General features: G+C 41.0%; 1 protein-coding gene across 1 annotated transcript in view; it reads right to left on the bottom strand.

Annotated features, from left to right (window-relative positions):
- The window catches only part of CSTF3 (cleavage stimulation factor subunit 3), a 78,274-nt gene extending 68,541 nt beyond the window's left edge, over positions 1-9,733 (bottom strand). The window contains exon 1 of the mRNA XM_025355942.1: positions 9,512-9,733. Coding sequence (XP_025211727.1) covers positions 9,512-9,538 — 27 coding nt within the window. The 5' untranslated portion in view covers positions 9,539-9,733. The remainder of the gene's footprint in view (positions 1-9,511) is intronic.
- Positions 9,734-15,542: the final 5,809 nt, after the last annotated feature.

Here is a 15,542-nt window from a genome sequence, read left to right as displayed (position 1 = left end):
CCTGGCTGGGTTTTTTCATTAATGAATTTTTACATGTTAGGGTTACAAATCCCTTATCAGACATGATTTACAAAAATGTTATCCTATTCTGTGGGTTGCCTTGCCACTTTCTATGTTTAACCTTCTGTTATGTGAAGCTAACTGACTCAGAGAAATATAACTTACGATCTTGGCTTCACAGGCACCATGTACTATTCCAACTATTCTCAAACATTTTGCAAAGGATTGCTTTACACTCTTAAAAATTGAGGAGCCCAGGCCGGGCACATTGACTCACACCGGTAATCTCAGCACTTTGGGAGGCCAAGGCGGGCGGATCACAAGGTCAGGAGTTTGAGACCGGCCTAGTCAATTTGGTGAAACCCCGTCTCTACTGAAAATACAAAAAATTAGCCGGGTGTGGTGGCACACGCCTGTAGTCCTAGCTACTTGGGAGGCTGAGGCAGAAGAATCGCTTGAACCCGGGAGGTGGAGGTTGCAGTGAGCTGAGATTGCGAAACTGCACTCCAGCCTGGGCGACAGAGTAAGACTCCGTCTCCAACAAATAAAAATAAAAATAAATACTAATAATTGAGGAGTCCAAAGGGATTCTATTACTACTTACATTAGAAATTAAAACAGGCTGGGCACGGTGGCTCACGCCTGTAATCCCAGCACTTTGAGAGGCCGAGGCAGGCAGATCACGAGGTCAGGAGATCCAGACCATCCTGGCTAACACAGTGAAATCCCGTCTCTACTAAAAATACAAAAAATTAGCTAGGCGTGGTGGCAGGCGCCTGTAGTCCCAGCTACTTGGGAGGCTGAGGCAGGAGAATGGCGTGAACCCAGGAGGCAGAGCTTGCAGTGAGCCGAGATTGCACCACGGCACTACAGCCTGGGCTACAGAGCGAGACTCTATCTCAAAAGAAAAAGAAAAAGAAATTAAAACAAAAAATTAAAGTATTTAATTCATTTAAAAATAATAAATTCCTTAAATATCAATATATTTTTTCAAAGGAAATTTTCCAAAATAAAAAAAAAGTCAAAAGAATGGCACCATTTTACATTTTCATGATCTTTTAAATGTCTGGCTGAATAGAAGACATTATCTGCTTCTTTCAATCAAACAAAACAATGTATCTGTTACAATATATTGTTTTAGATGAAAAATATGAAGAAATTTCAGCCTCACAGTTACGTAGTTGGAAAAGGGAGGAAAGACCATTTTTAATAGCCTTTACATATAACTGTGGAGAGGTGATGTAGCCTCTGGAAAGCCCTAGGAGTTATGATTTATTGAAACTCCTAACCACTTTCTTTCTATATGAGCTCGTAACTTTTATTAGGAGGTTGTTAATGGGAGGGTGGGATGTGAAGAAGTGACAGACGCTATCATGTTAATGACTGAAATAATAATATAACTTAAGGCTGGGCACGGTGGGTCACACCTGTAATCCCAGCAGTTTGGGAGGCTGAGGTGGAGGAGTCCTTGAGGCCAGGAGGTTGAGGCTGTGGTGAGCTATGATCATGCCAGTGCACTCCAGCTTGGGCAACAGAGCGAGACTTGGTCTCCAAAAATAATAATAATAATAACAACAACAATAATAATAATAATCTAATTTCTTCTATTTCTACTATGCAGGCAAAATGGACCAAAAAAAAAAAAAAAGATAATTCTCTTTCTTCAAATAGCCACTTTCATGATAAACTAGAAGGGTGTTATACTGGGGTCATGTTGAAATTAAGTTAAAGTAGGGATCATTAAAGTGGTAACACAAAAGTATGAATAGAGGGGGAGAAAAATGGTAGACTGAAAGATTTAATATGTAACCTTTTTACTATGACCAACAGAAAAAGCAGAGCTGAGTCTCAACCCAGGTTTTATATTTCTCACTATTTAGGGTAATAACTAAATATACGGGAGTGGGGAGCAGGTGGGCAGCAAAAATCAGTAAAATACCATCCTCAAATATCTGCCATTTTTTCATCCACTTATTTATCAAGAATGTATTTTAAAACAACCAGGTATCATCTAACTCTGTGGTCTGCAAGCTTTTATTCACATAAAAACCACTGTGGCACCTGTTTCAAATGAAGAGTCTCAGCCCCACTTAACAGTTAGGTATGAAATGAGAGTCTACATATCCATACTTTTCTAAAGCACCTAATCATGACACAAATGGGCCACGGGCTTCACTTTAAGAAATATGTACCACCTCATCTATCTGTTCCACAAATGTTTTCCAAATGTCATGTTTCATTAAAAATAAGGTGGCAACAAACTTGTCATTCCAAGTGAATTTTTTGCTAAAATATTAAGAAAACTAAATATACTATGTATTTGAAGTCTTAAGTCTCTCTCTGTGGTTAACTTTTTTTCAAAATTAAAAGTAGACCTGAGTAGTACTCTGTAAGACTTTTTTTTTTTTGAGACGGAGTCTCACTCTGTCACCTAGGCTGGAGTGCAGGGGCTCTACCTTAGCTCACTGCAACCTCTGACTCCTGGGTTAAAGGGATTCTCCTGCCTCAGCCTCCCAAGTAGCTGGGATTACAGGTATGCACCACCACACTCAGCTAATTTTGTATTTTTAGTAGAGTTGGAGTTTCATCAGCCGGCCAGGCTGGTCTTGAACTCCTGACCTCAAGTGATCTGCTAGCCTCAGCCTCCCAAAGTGCTGGGATTACAGACAGGTGTGAGCCACGGTGCCATGCTGAGACTTTCATAGAGGAGTAACTTAACTGATTCCATTCATATGCCTAGATAATAAAGTACTGTATGTGACAGGTGTCACAATGAGACCGGATATTAGGACCAGATGTCAGCTTAGTTCTGTGTTCCTTTACCAATGCAACCAAACCCTACTTCATGTTTGCTGTGAATGAAACTGAACATGTATCCTACAATACAAAACAAAAATAATCCCTCCAAATCGTCCATAGATTAAAAATCTAAACATACAAACAACTCGAAAACTTAAAAAAAGAGATCTTGGGCTGGGCGTGGTGACTCATGCCTGTAATCCCAGCGCTTTGGAAGGCTGAGGCGGGCGGATCACGAGGTCAGAAGATCAAGACCATCCCGGCTAACACAGTGAAACCCTGTCTCTACTAAAAATACAAAAAATTAGCCGGACGTGAGGGCGTGGTGGCGGGTGCCTGGAGTCCCAGCTACTCAGGAGGCTGAGGCAGGAGAATGGCGTGAACCCGGGAGGCGGAGCTTGCAGCGAGCAGAAATCTTGCCAGTGCACTCCAGCCTGGCGAAAGTGCGAGACTCTGTCTCAAAAAAATAAATAAAATAAAATAAATAAAATAAAGATCTTGGCTTAACGTACTGCTTCAAATAATTATATTTATCATTATCTGCTTAGTAAACTTGCATATTCATCCCCTAGGAAACAAATAGCTGCAAAATATAAATTAAAATCTTAACCGTTTGGAACTTAAAAGACGAGACTTCTATCAAATATGAGTAATCCAGATTTAATACACTAAATAAACTAAGTCAAATATTAGAAAAACATTAATTAGGACACACAGAAGCTTTGCCCTTCTGATTTTATCCAATATTTACTATGTATCCTAAGTTGTCCATTAATCTAAAAATAGTTTAAACAACTGCCAACTCAAATCCCTTTTTTAGCCCAATTCTCATACCATTACCAACTGTCCAACAAAACAAACAAAAAGACTCAAATTCACAAGTAGGTCCTACCTAAAGAGAAAGATTCAGAGACATGGTAGAAAAGCTTAAAATCACTGTCACCAAATCGAAGGTTTATTTTTTAAAAAAAGCTTAAAATCATGAATTCATATAGGCAATTGTCCAATTAATAGGTAAAAACACCCAAATACAGATTTTGCCCTTCTGAAGGTCTATCTGGGATGTAAACGCCTACATTCCCTGAAATAATGTCGAAGGAATGCAATATCACCTAACACAGTACCTTTCTGTTGTATCTCTAAGAAAAACCCAATTTTCATTCTTTAAGCACAGAGCAATTTCTCTTAGGAGCAATTGTCCCCAAACAGAATATCTGATATGCTCCAGTTTCCTAAGAAATATCAATAATAAAGATCAAATCAATTTGCCTAACCAAAACTGTTACACCAAACAAGCATCACTAAAAATAGGAGGAAGAAAACTAGGAAAGGTTGTTACAGAAAGATTTTGGAAAAAATAAGTCCAAAAACATACATTGTCCAGCACACATAGTTGGCTCTTTCTCTGCCTCTTCAAACCCCTACACATATGCGCCTTGACTAAAATGGGCAACACTGTTACTTCTAAACAGCTTTAAGAACTAATGGTTACCTAATGAAATAAACCAGGTTTCAGGTTTCAACACTGTGGATGTTTCAACTTTCTCTTTCCTTATTAATAAGTATATAATAGGACAAATACTCTTCATATTTTCTAAATCTTCCCAAAATTATTTTTCACTAAAAACATGTATTTATGAGCCTAAATGCTCCTTTGTTAAGAACTACTGGCAATTAATTTGTGCTTCTTAGAGTCATGTAGTTTTTCCAAGCTGAGGATCATTTGGCTTGTAATTTAGGCATTCCAAATTCTAGGATAGGTTATATATTGTTTAAAAGGTGAAATATGGCTGGACTCACACCTGTAATCCCAACAGTTTGGGAGGCTGAGGCAGAAGGATCACTTAAGTCCAGGAGCTCAAGACCAGTCTGGGAAACATAGTGAGACTGTCTCTACCTAAATAGTAAATAAATAAAAATTTTAAAAAGTAAACTATTATTTCTAAGAGTAGAGAAACAAAATTTTAGGGCCTTAAGGGTTCATATGAATTGATGAGGCCAAACACATACCTCTTCCTCCTCGTATCCAACAAAACTTTAAGAATCAACCACAACTGGAAACAGATTGAGAGAGAACCATCCACTCTTATGCCCCAAATATTATGATGCACCTGTCTTCCCAATAGTTTAAATTATTGGAGAAATTGTAATGTACTGCATATATATAGCCTAAATGCAAACTTAATCCATTCATTTACTGAATACCTTTAAGCATCAAAATATTATTTCTTATGTCTTTAAGACATAAAGATGAATAACACCATCTCTTCAACTCAAGAAGCTCAAAACCCAATGGAAGAACTCTAAATAACAGCATATTATTATTATGTAAGAGTAGTGCATTTACATATTACATATTATTATGTAAGAGCAGTGCACAAGGTTAAATGGACCTAAGAATGAGATCAAAAGCTGAATCAGGCATTAAAAAACAAAAAACAAAAAAACACCACGGGCAGGGCACAGTGGCTCACACCTGTAATCCCAGCACTTTGGGAGGCCAAGACGGGCAGATCACTTGAGGTCAGGAGTTCAAGACCAGCCTGGTCAACATGGTGAAACCCCATCTCTACTAAAAATACAAAAAAATTAGCCGGGCATTGTGGTGTGTGCTTGTAATCCCAGCTACCCAGGAGGCTGAGGCAGAATTGCTTGAACCTGGGAGGCGGAGGTTGCAGTGAGCTGAGATCGCACCACTGCACTTCAGCCTGGGCAACAGAGCAAGACTCCATCTCAAAAAAACAAAAAATAAACACAAAAAAACAAAACCATGAAATAAATAATACAGCCATAATTCCACACAGAAATCCTACGTTTGTCAGGGGGATCAACCTATATGCGAATAGTTTTATCACCATTAAACTGGCAAAAACAATAAGCAAGGGGCTTCAGAAGAGTATCCTTGAACACTATAAGGTAATCCCAACAGCTCTCTACATGCAAAATTGAATTTTCTTACTAGAGTTAAAAAACAAACAAACAAACAAAATCACAGCAATAAACCTTGTAGTGATTTTGCTTGTCTGCAATAATTTCCCTCTGTTAGGGGGCACGAATCACAAATCTTAGCACCAAGAGAGAAATGACTATCCGTATATTTCAGTAAAAAAGTTAAGAATCAGGTTTATTCTACAAACTTGAACTTCAGTGCTACTAAAAGGCTAAATCTACACCTGCATCTTGTAGGACTCTTTATCCACCCCATCCCTTGGCATTTTTCCAAAGCAAATCCATGATTCAGAGTGGTTTTAATTTTTTTCTTATTATTCTTTAGTTTCATTGAGTTTATTTTTCTCATCTATGATTTCAGGTCATTTTGGATACTCTTTTCCTCCAGATTTTCAATATTGTCTTAAACATCAAACAAGGTGCAGCTCATTCATATTTTCCATCAGTCACTCCTTAAGGTGCTATTTAATGGCTATTTTAGTTGAGGCTGAATACAGTATCTAGGATTTGCTTTGAAGTAATGGGGGTGGGAGAAGCAAATGAAATCACAGAGGAAACAAGATTAGCCATAAATTGAAGCTCTATGACAGGTACTTCATATATTATACTATTTTTCTTATATGTTTGAAATGTATTATTAAAAAGTTAAAGAAAAGGCTATATGAAGATGACTTCCTTGTTGATAATCAGATGTCTAAATTGCCGTTCAGACTGAAGGAAAAGATACAGGAGCCACCAAAAAGGTTTGGACAAGTTGAGCGTGCAAAATAAAAATGGCTATCACTGATATTAACACACTAAGAGAAATCTATGAATCCATAGCGATACTTAATCTTCAGGGAGAAAAAAAGGTCTTTTTTGCAGAAAGTATGAGCCAGTAAACAGACACAGACCAATAGAATTGTGGATTTTAAAAACAAAACAAAACCACCATTGCTACTTCCAATGTAATAGCTAATTTTGTCATGATTTATCAATTGATAACTAGGTATAAGGTGATTAAAGAACATGGTATCAACTCACGGATTATTAACTGCAAAGGGGAACATGACCCTTAACAATGAGAAGATCACCCTAAACCAAGTGATCAAACAGAACCATCCAACAGAACCCAGCAGAAGCGCCTGCTAATGTTAAGTATTCTATACAAAAATACTTAACCCAAATATCAAGGTTGAGTATAGACCTAACTGTAAAGTTTTCGGGAAATACAGAAGATGAAGGGGCAAGTTAAATGACATCATCAACCCCAAACCAAAAGCAAGCAAGCAAACAAACAACAAAAAACAAATACACCCAGAAAAGCAGTGTAAGTGTCCTTGACTCCTCAAATAGACAACAGCCCCAGGGGAGAATGGTGGGACTACTTAAAGAGACAAAAGCAAATGATTCAATATGTAAATCTAGATTGATTCTGGTTAAAAAAAAAAAAACAAACAAAAAAAACATATTCTTGGGACAAGTGGGGAAATTTGAAGAAGGACTAGATTTTAGAAATATTATTATTTTCTTGGGTGGGGAAATGGTATGAAGATTATGTAACAACATTTTGCTCTTATTTATATGAGAATACTGAAATATTTGGGCTGCAAAGTGTCAACATACTTTCAAACAAACATGCATGGACCAGACATGGTGGCTCGTGCCTGTCTGTAATCCCAAAACTTGGAGACACTGACGTGGGCGAATCGCTTGAGCCCCGGAGTTCCGAGACCAGGCTGGGCAACATGGCGAATTCCTGTCTCTACAAAAAAAACTACAAAAATTAGGCCGGGTGCGGTGGCTCACGCCTGTAATTTCAGCACTTTGGAAGGCAGAGGCAGGCGGATCACTTGAGGTCAGAAGTTCAAGACCAGCCTGGGCAACGTGGCGAAACCCGTCTCTACTTAAAATACAAAAATCAGCGGGGCATGGTGGCGAGCGCCTGTGATCCCAGCTACTCGGGAGGCTGAGGCAGGAGAATCGCTCCAAACGGGAGGCGGAGGCTGCAGTAAGGCGAGATCGCGCCACTGCACTCCAATCTGGGCGACAGAGCTTGAGGTTCCGTTTCAAAAAAAAAAAAAAATTAGCTGGACATGGTGGCGCGCGCCTGTACTCCCAGCTACTCAGGAGGCTGAGGCAGGAGGCTGAGGTGGGAGGATCACAGAGCGCAGGGAGGTCGAAGCTACAGTAAGCTGTGAAGGCGTCACAGCACTCTAGCTTTAGTGACAGAGACCCTGTTCTCAATTAATCAGCATGGGGAGATAAAGCAAGTATGGCAAGGCTTTCAACTGTTGATTCTGGGTGAAGAGTTGTCCTACAGGTGTTCACTGCACTTTTCTTTGAACTTTTCTCTATGTTCTAAACTTTGCACAATAAAACCCTTGGGGGAAATTATTTTTCTACAAATTTTCACCACCATCTGTCTGTCCCATTGAAACACCACAGTTCTAAAACATTCAAGAGGTCATGGTAACATTTCTGTGTCTTTGTAATTTTAGATAAATTCTAAGATTAACGATGAATTTCGGAAACTTTCAATGAAACCTCAGTTAATTAATCCTTCACTTTCAGATGACAAATACTAGATCAGAAAAGAGGTAAACAGTTTTGATACGGTAATTTTAAGACTTTGCATGCTCGGGCATGCTAACAGTATGTAAAATGTAAATAGTGCGAAGATTTCTGGACTGAAACCAGTCCTCGAGCAAACACAAAACAATTTAGTCAAACTGCCGACAAAATGAAATCTACAGTCTTACAGACTATGCAATAGAACACTCCTATTTTGCCTCATCTCTGTCAACCTTCAATAACATCTTCCACGTTATAAGCTAGGGAACCTGAAAAATGAAAATCTAAGTGCATGTCGTTGCTATGGCAATGGGAAATTTCAGGAAATTGAGACTGCAGGCTACCTAGCCTCCATTTTAGAAACTGTATTTATCTAAACACACCAGGACTTAGATCGAAAAACAAATTTAATGGCATCTTTCAAAACTATTTTGTTTCCTCTCTCACACTAAAAGGTACTCTCCTACAAAATTCTGAATACAAAGGGCAAAAGAAACAAACCACACTGATCTAACCTAAAAGTCTGAATTTTTAAATATTTAGTTGTCACCCATATTTACTACTAAAACATGCTTTTATTTACAGTGGCCAAAACAGACTTCTCATTTTCAACTTATAATATACCTGCAATGTTTATGTAGCTGGAAAAAGGAAAATGAAATGTGACTAAAAGGGAGAAAAGGAAGAAAACGAAAGAAAGCCACAATATTCCCAAAACCACAGCATAACTTGCTGCTTTCTTCACTCGCTCTCTTAAATCTTAATTCTCCAGATTAGCTTTGTCTCAAATATTTCTCAAACTAGTAACCTATTTCTGGGTACACTACATTTGGCTGGGTGAAAGAAACACTGTCAAGTTTTTCTAAAACGGCGGGTGCGCGTTAAAATAATTCCTATCCACTCTAATACCAAAGCGATATCAAAGGAAAGCATCCCATCTGGGGTAGTCCCATGAATCTAAATAGGACGAAGCAGCCTACCGGCTATTGTCTAAATCAAGTATTTACTCGTATTCGTGCCTAAGACAGGGAAGTAAAAAAAAATTAAATTTTAATCAGATCTTGCTCCCCATTCCCACCACTCTTGTATATACCCTGTCGCCCGGGTTCACTAGACCCAATTCCTTCCTCAGGCGAACATGTCTGGAGCAGTCGGAGGAACAGACGTGGAGAAGAGGTCGCCACGAGGCCCCACCGCTCTCCTTCCTCACCTGCTCCGTGGCTCCGTCTCCTGACATGGCCTCAGCTGATTACAACGTGCGCACTGACCGTCGATGGGAAGCTAGAAAAGAAAAATTAAACTAAAAACCACCCCCAAATCAGTAAAGTTACCCCCTGCCCAGCTGAGCCAGACCGCCAACACCAATCGCCACCGCCCACTCAGATATGAATTAAAATGGCTGCGCCCCTGCCGGCCGAGGAGGGGGGTGTGTGGCTTCCGCATTAACTTCCGGGGCAGTGGGCGGGGCTAATTTCGCGACTCGTTGGTTATTCCGAGCGAGCAGAAGGCAGCGAGATCCCGGGGCGGGCCCAATTCCTGGGCTGACGTCACTACCCCGGCCTGGAGAGGCTGTTGCTGAGCCGGCTCTAACCGGCTGGAAGGCGGGAATCTGTTTCGTCTGGAGGCTCGCGCGCTTTTTGGAATTCAGTTAAAAAGCTTTAGAGCCTGGCTCCTCACGGTTGAAGCCTGATTGCTAGTCAGCAATGCTAAGCGTTAAATGCCTCCTATATTTAGGGGATAAGGAATCCGTGAAGGTTTTCTCTGGTCTCAGTTCCTGCTTTTTACTTTTCTTGGGGGTGGGAGGCATAGATCAAGCCCACCAAAGCTCTGAAGTCTGTGAGACCTGGATTTTCAGCTCAAAATCTCAGCATGGTTCCTTGACTGCAAAGTGGATATGATTGTTTGGAGCCCAGACTGCTTGGATTTTAACTAAGATAAGTAACTCTGGGCAATTAAACTTCGTACCTCAGCTTTCTGGCCTATAGGTGGGAATAATAGTACCTGCAACTGAAATAAATTATACATAGAAAGGTGTTAGGAACAGTATCTGGCATTAAGATTAAATGAGATTGACCGGGCGTGGTGACCCACGCCTGTAATCCCAGCACTTTGGGAGGCCAAGACGAATGGATCAGGAGTTCTAGGCCGGGCGTGGTGGCTCACGCCCGTAATCGCAGCACTTTGGGAGGCCGGGGCGGGCGGATCATGAGGTAAGGAGATTGAGACCATCCTGGCTAACACCGTGAAACCCCGTCTTTACTAAAAATACAGTGAGCCGAGATCATGCCACTGCACTCCAGCCTGGGCAACACAGCGAGACTCCCTATAAAAAAAAAAAAAAAATTAAATGAGCTAAGTCTTCTGAAACTGCTCTTCCATTTAAGCGTCATTGTAAGATGTCTGCAAGCATTTCTCGCCTACAGGGGTTCGATGCCCCAGAGTAACCTATTGAACTGTTCCCAGACTCGCCTTATTCTTTTAGATCTCCTTTCCTCTGCTCAAACTTACACTTACTCCCTTTCCACAGGCTGAAATCTTACCCTTAAAATAATCAGACACATGGGCAAAAGATGTGTATTAACAGATGTTCATTGCCCCATCCAGCAATGGAGGACTAGTTAAAAAAATCACAAGATTTATCTCTGTAATAGAATGTCACGCAGCAAACCGATGCTAATGTACGATGACTGACATAGAAAGGCAACCACCGTATTAAATAAAGAAAAGCAGAATATGAAAGTGTTTTACGTATATATACTTACCAGTTTAGCATCCCTAATCAAAAAATCCAAAATCTGAAATGCTCCAATGAGCATTTCCTTTGAGAGTCATGTCAGTGCTTAAAAAGTTAGATTTTGGAGCATTTTGAGTTTTGGAACATTTGGGATTTTTTTTTTTTTTTCTCTTGAGGCAGAGTCTTGCTCTGTCCTCCAGGCCAGAGTGCAGTGGTGCGATCTCAGCTCACTGCACCCTACGCCTCCCGGGTTCAAACGATTCTCCTGCCTCAACCTCCCGAGTAGCTGGGATTACAGGCGTGCACCACCACGCCCGGCTAATTTTCTTTCTTTCTTTTTTTTTTTTTTTTGAGACAGAGTCTCACTCTGTAGCCGGGGCTGGAGTGCAGTGGCACTATCTCGGCTCACTGCAAGCTCCGCCTTCCGGGTTCAGGCCATTCTCCTGCCTCAGCCTCCCGAGTAGCTGGGACTACAGGCATTTTTATTAGAGATGGGGTTTCACTGTGTTAGCCAGGATGGTCTCGATCTCCTGACCTCGAGAGCCGCCCACCTTGGCCTCCCAAAGTGCTGGGATTACAGGCGTGTGCCATGGCGCTCAGCCTAATTTTTGTATTTTTAGTAGAGATGGGATTTCACCATGTTGGCCAAGCTGGTCTGAACTCCTGACCTCAAGTGATCCACCCAACTTGGCCTCCCCAAGTGCTGGGATTACAGGCGTGAGCCACCGTGCCTGGCCCAGACTTTTGAATTAGGAATACTCAACCTGTATATATCTTTTTTTTGTTGTTTTTGAGACTGAGTCTTGCTCTTTCACCCAGGCTGGAATGCAGTGGCACGATCTCAGCTCAGTGCAACCTCTGCCTCCTGGGTTCAAGCAATTCTCATGCCTCAGCCTCCTGAGTAGCTGGGATTACAGGCTCCCGCCACCACGCCGGGCTAATTTTTGTATTTTCAGTCGAGACAGGATTTCACCATATTGGCCAGGCTGGTCTCCAACCCCTGACCTCAGGTGATCCACCAGCTTTGGCCTCCCAAAGTGCTGGGATTACAGGCATGAGCTACCACGCCCGGCCTCAACCTGTATATAGCTTTAAAAAATTAAAAGTGGTTATATCTACATTGTGTGTCACATAAATTTACTCTTTTTATCTGTTTTCTGATTTTTTATTGAACTGACGTAAGAACAACAAAGTCTTAAAACAGTATTCATACTCTATCTTTCAGAGTTTGACTCAAATGCCATTTTTTCCAGTTTTTTGTTTTGTTTTGTTTTGTTTTGTTTTGACAGGGTCCCCCTCTGTTGCCTAGGCTGGAGTGCAGTGGCGAGATCTTGGCTCACTGCAACCTCTGCCTCTCAGGTTCAAGCGATTCTCCAACTTCAGCCTCCTGAGTAGTTAGGATTATGGGCACCTGCCCCCATGCCTGGCTAATTGTTTTTGTTTTTTTTTTTTTTTTTTTGAGAAGGAGTCTCAATCTGTCACCCAGGCTGGAGTGTAGTGGCCGGATCTCAGCTCACTGCAAGCTCCGCCTCCCGGGTTTACGCCATTCTCCTGCCTCAGCCTCCTGAGTAGCTGGGACTACAGGCGCCCACCACCTCACCCGGCTAGTTTTTTGTATTTTTTAGTAGAGACGGGGTTTCACCATGTTAGCCAGGATGGTCTCGATCTCCTGACCTCGTGATCCGCCCGTCCCGGCCTCCCAAAGTGCTGGGATTACAGGCTTGAGCCACCGCGCCTGGCCTAATTTTTGTATTTTTAGTAGAGACAGGGTTTCAGCATGTTCCCCAGGCTGGTCTTGAACTCCTGGACTCAAGCGATCCTCCTGCCTTGGTCTCCCAAAGTGTTGGGATTACAGGCGTAAGCTGTGGCGCCTGGCCTCCATTTTTTCCAGCGTTTTTAACGAATATGGAGATAAAAGTTTAAATAATAATGCAATGAACACCTGTATACCTCCCACCTTGATTAACATTTTGGTGTGTTTGCTTTATATGTATGTATTTACATACATAGTTTTTTTGGCAGGGAGAGCCAGATTGTTTTTTATTTTTATTTTTCTGCCTAGAGTCTTTCAGTATTACAGTTTCAGGTTTTGTTCACAGAATAATATGAAAATAAATTACAGACATTGTGACAATCCCAAAATAGTCAATTTGTGTTTTCTGTGAATAATGACATTATCCTCCATAGTCACATAACCTAAGATATAAAGGGGCTGAGTGTGGTAGCTCATGCTTGTAATCCCAGCACTTTAGGAGGCTGAGGGGGAAAGATCACTTGAGCACAAAAGTTTGAGGCCAACCTGGGCAACATCACACGACCCCTCTACAAAAAAATTTAAAAATTAGCTGATTTTGGTGTCGCATGCCTGTGGTCCCAGCTACTTGGGAAATGGGAGGATTGTTTGAGCCCAGGAGTTAAAAGTTGCAGTGAGCTATGATCACACCACTTCTCTCCAGCCTGGGAAACAGAGAGAGACCCTGTTTCAAAAAATTTAAATTGATGATTAGAAAAAATTCATAAATAGGACGGGTGCGGTGGCTCACGCCTGTAATCCCAGCACTTTGGGAGGCCAAGGTGGGTGGATCACGAGGTCAGGAGATCGAGACCATCCTGGCTAACACGGTGAAACCCTCATCTCTACTAAAAAACACACACAAAAAAAATTAGCCGGGCATGGTGGCGGGCGCCTGTAGTCCCAGTTACTCCAGAGGCTGAGGCTGGAGAATGGCCTGAACCCGGGAGGTGGAGCTTACAGTGAGCCGAAATCTCGCCACTGCACTCCAGCCTGGGTGACAGAGTGAGACTCCATCTCGAAAAGAAAAAGAAAAAAACAAAAAAGAAAAGAAAAAAATCATAAATAGAAAGATTTGCTCACAATAGCAATAACAACTATAAAACATCCAGTAACAGCTCTTTTCCTGGTCACCTATGACTTCCCAATTGCCAAATGCAGTGGTCAGTTTTAGTCCTCTTTATCTTATGGGATTCTACTAGCAGTATTTGATGAAGTTGATTACTCCCTTCTTTTGGAAACTTTTTTTTAAAAAAAAAAAACACACACACACACACAGAGCAAAGTCTTAACAATGAAAATAAAAATAAATAAATAAAACAAGGTCTTGCTTTCACTCAGGCTGGAGTGCAATGGCACAAATCATGGCTCCCTGTGGCCTCATGCTCAAGCAATCCCCCCTGCTTCAGCCTCCCAAGTGACTGGGACTACAGGCATGCACCACCATGCCCAGCTAATTTTTAAGTTTTTTATAGAGATGAGGGTCTCGAACTCCTGGCGTCAAGTGATCCTGTTGCCTCGGCCTTCCAAAGTGCTGGGATTATAGCTATGAGCCACTGTGTCCGGCCTGGAAACATTTGCTTCACTTGACATCCAGAATACAAGTTTATTGGTTTTGCAACTACTTTTTTGGCCACAATTATGTGTGTGTGTGTGTGTGTGTGTGTGTGTGTGTGTGTGTCAGTCAATATCATTCATAAAACAAATGCAACACCATTAACACATATATTGCAATATTTTTATGACTATGAATTTTGCCAATTGCAATGTTTCCATGAATCCCCCAGGTGGCAGACAAATACAATTTCCATCTAACAATTAAACAAACTTGGTAAAAATATTGCTTCCTTATCATGAATCCTTCAGAAATATTAATCAGAATTTTAGAATATAGTCCATTTATCATATGATTAAGAAACTGACTTCTTATAATTTATCTGAGAGTTTTATTAGTAACATAAATGGCAATTATTTAATTGGTGAACAATCATTGTAATTAAACACTCTCAAAAATACATATTTTATGTGATTCATCATCCCAAGCACTTAGAAATGTATCTGCTGGCTATGAAAACTAGCTTTGGAATTTTCTTTGGAATCTAAAATCGAAATCAGTTAAACATCACTTATAATAAAGCAAAAAGCTCTTAACCAACTGATGGGATTTTTATTTTTATTTATTTTTATTATTTTTTTGAGACAGAGTCTCACTCTGTTGCCCAGCCTGGAGTGCAGTGTTGTGATCTTGGCTCACTGCCACCCCTACCTCCCGGGTTGAAGTGATTCTCCTGCCTCAGCCTCCCGAGCAGCTGGGACTACAGGTTCATGCCACCATGCCCAGCTAATTTTTGTATTTTTAGTACAGATGGGATTTCACCATATTGGCCAGGCTGGTCTCGAACTCCTGACCTCATGATCCACCCGCCTCAGCCTCCCAAAGTGCTAGGATTACAGGCATAAGCCACTGTGCCCGGCCTGGGATTTTTAAAATTCTTTGGAGATTTCTACAGTTATTTCTTATTTAAAACTCATGCATGTCGTAGTTAAAACTGGTCATAAAAGGCTGGGTGTCTGTTCTACTTGATATAATATATACACTTGCTATAAATACATTGGTACTGTCCCCTCCTCATTCTAACAGCTGTATTTTCCTAATGTTTCTTTATATTTTGACCTATTTTACAGAAAACATTAATATGCCTGTGACTACAGCTA

The sequence above is a fragment of the Theropithecus gelada genome, chromosome 14, assembly GCF_003255815.1.
Source record: "Theropithecus gelada isolate Dixy chromosome 14, Tgel_1.0, whole genome shotgun sequence".
NCBI classification, from domain to species: Eukaryota; Metazoa; Chordata; class Mammalia; order Primates; family Cercopithecidae; genus Theropithecus; species Theropithecus gelada.
This window is presented reverse-complemented; position numbering and strand designations above follow the sequence as displayed.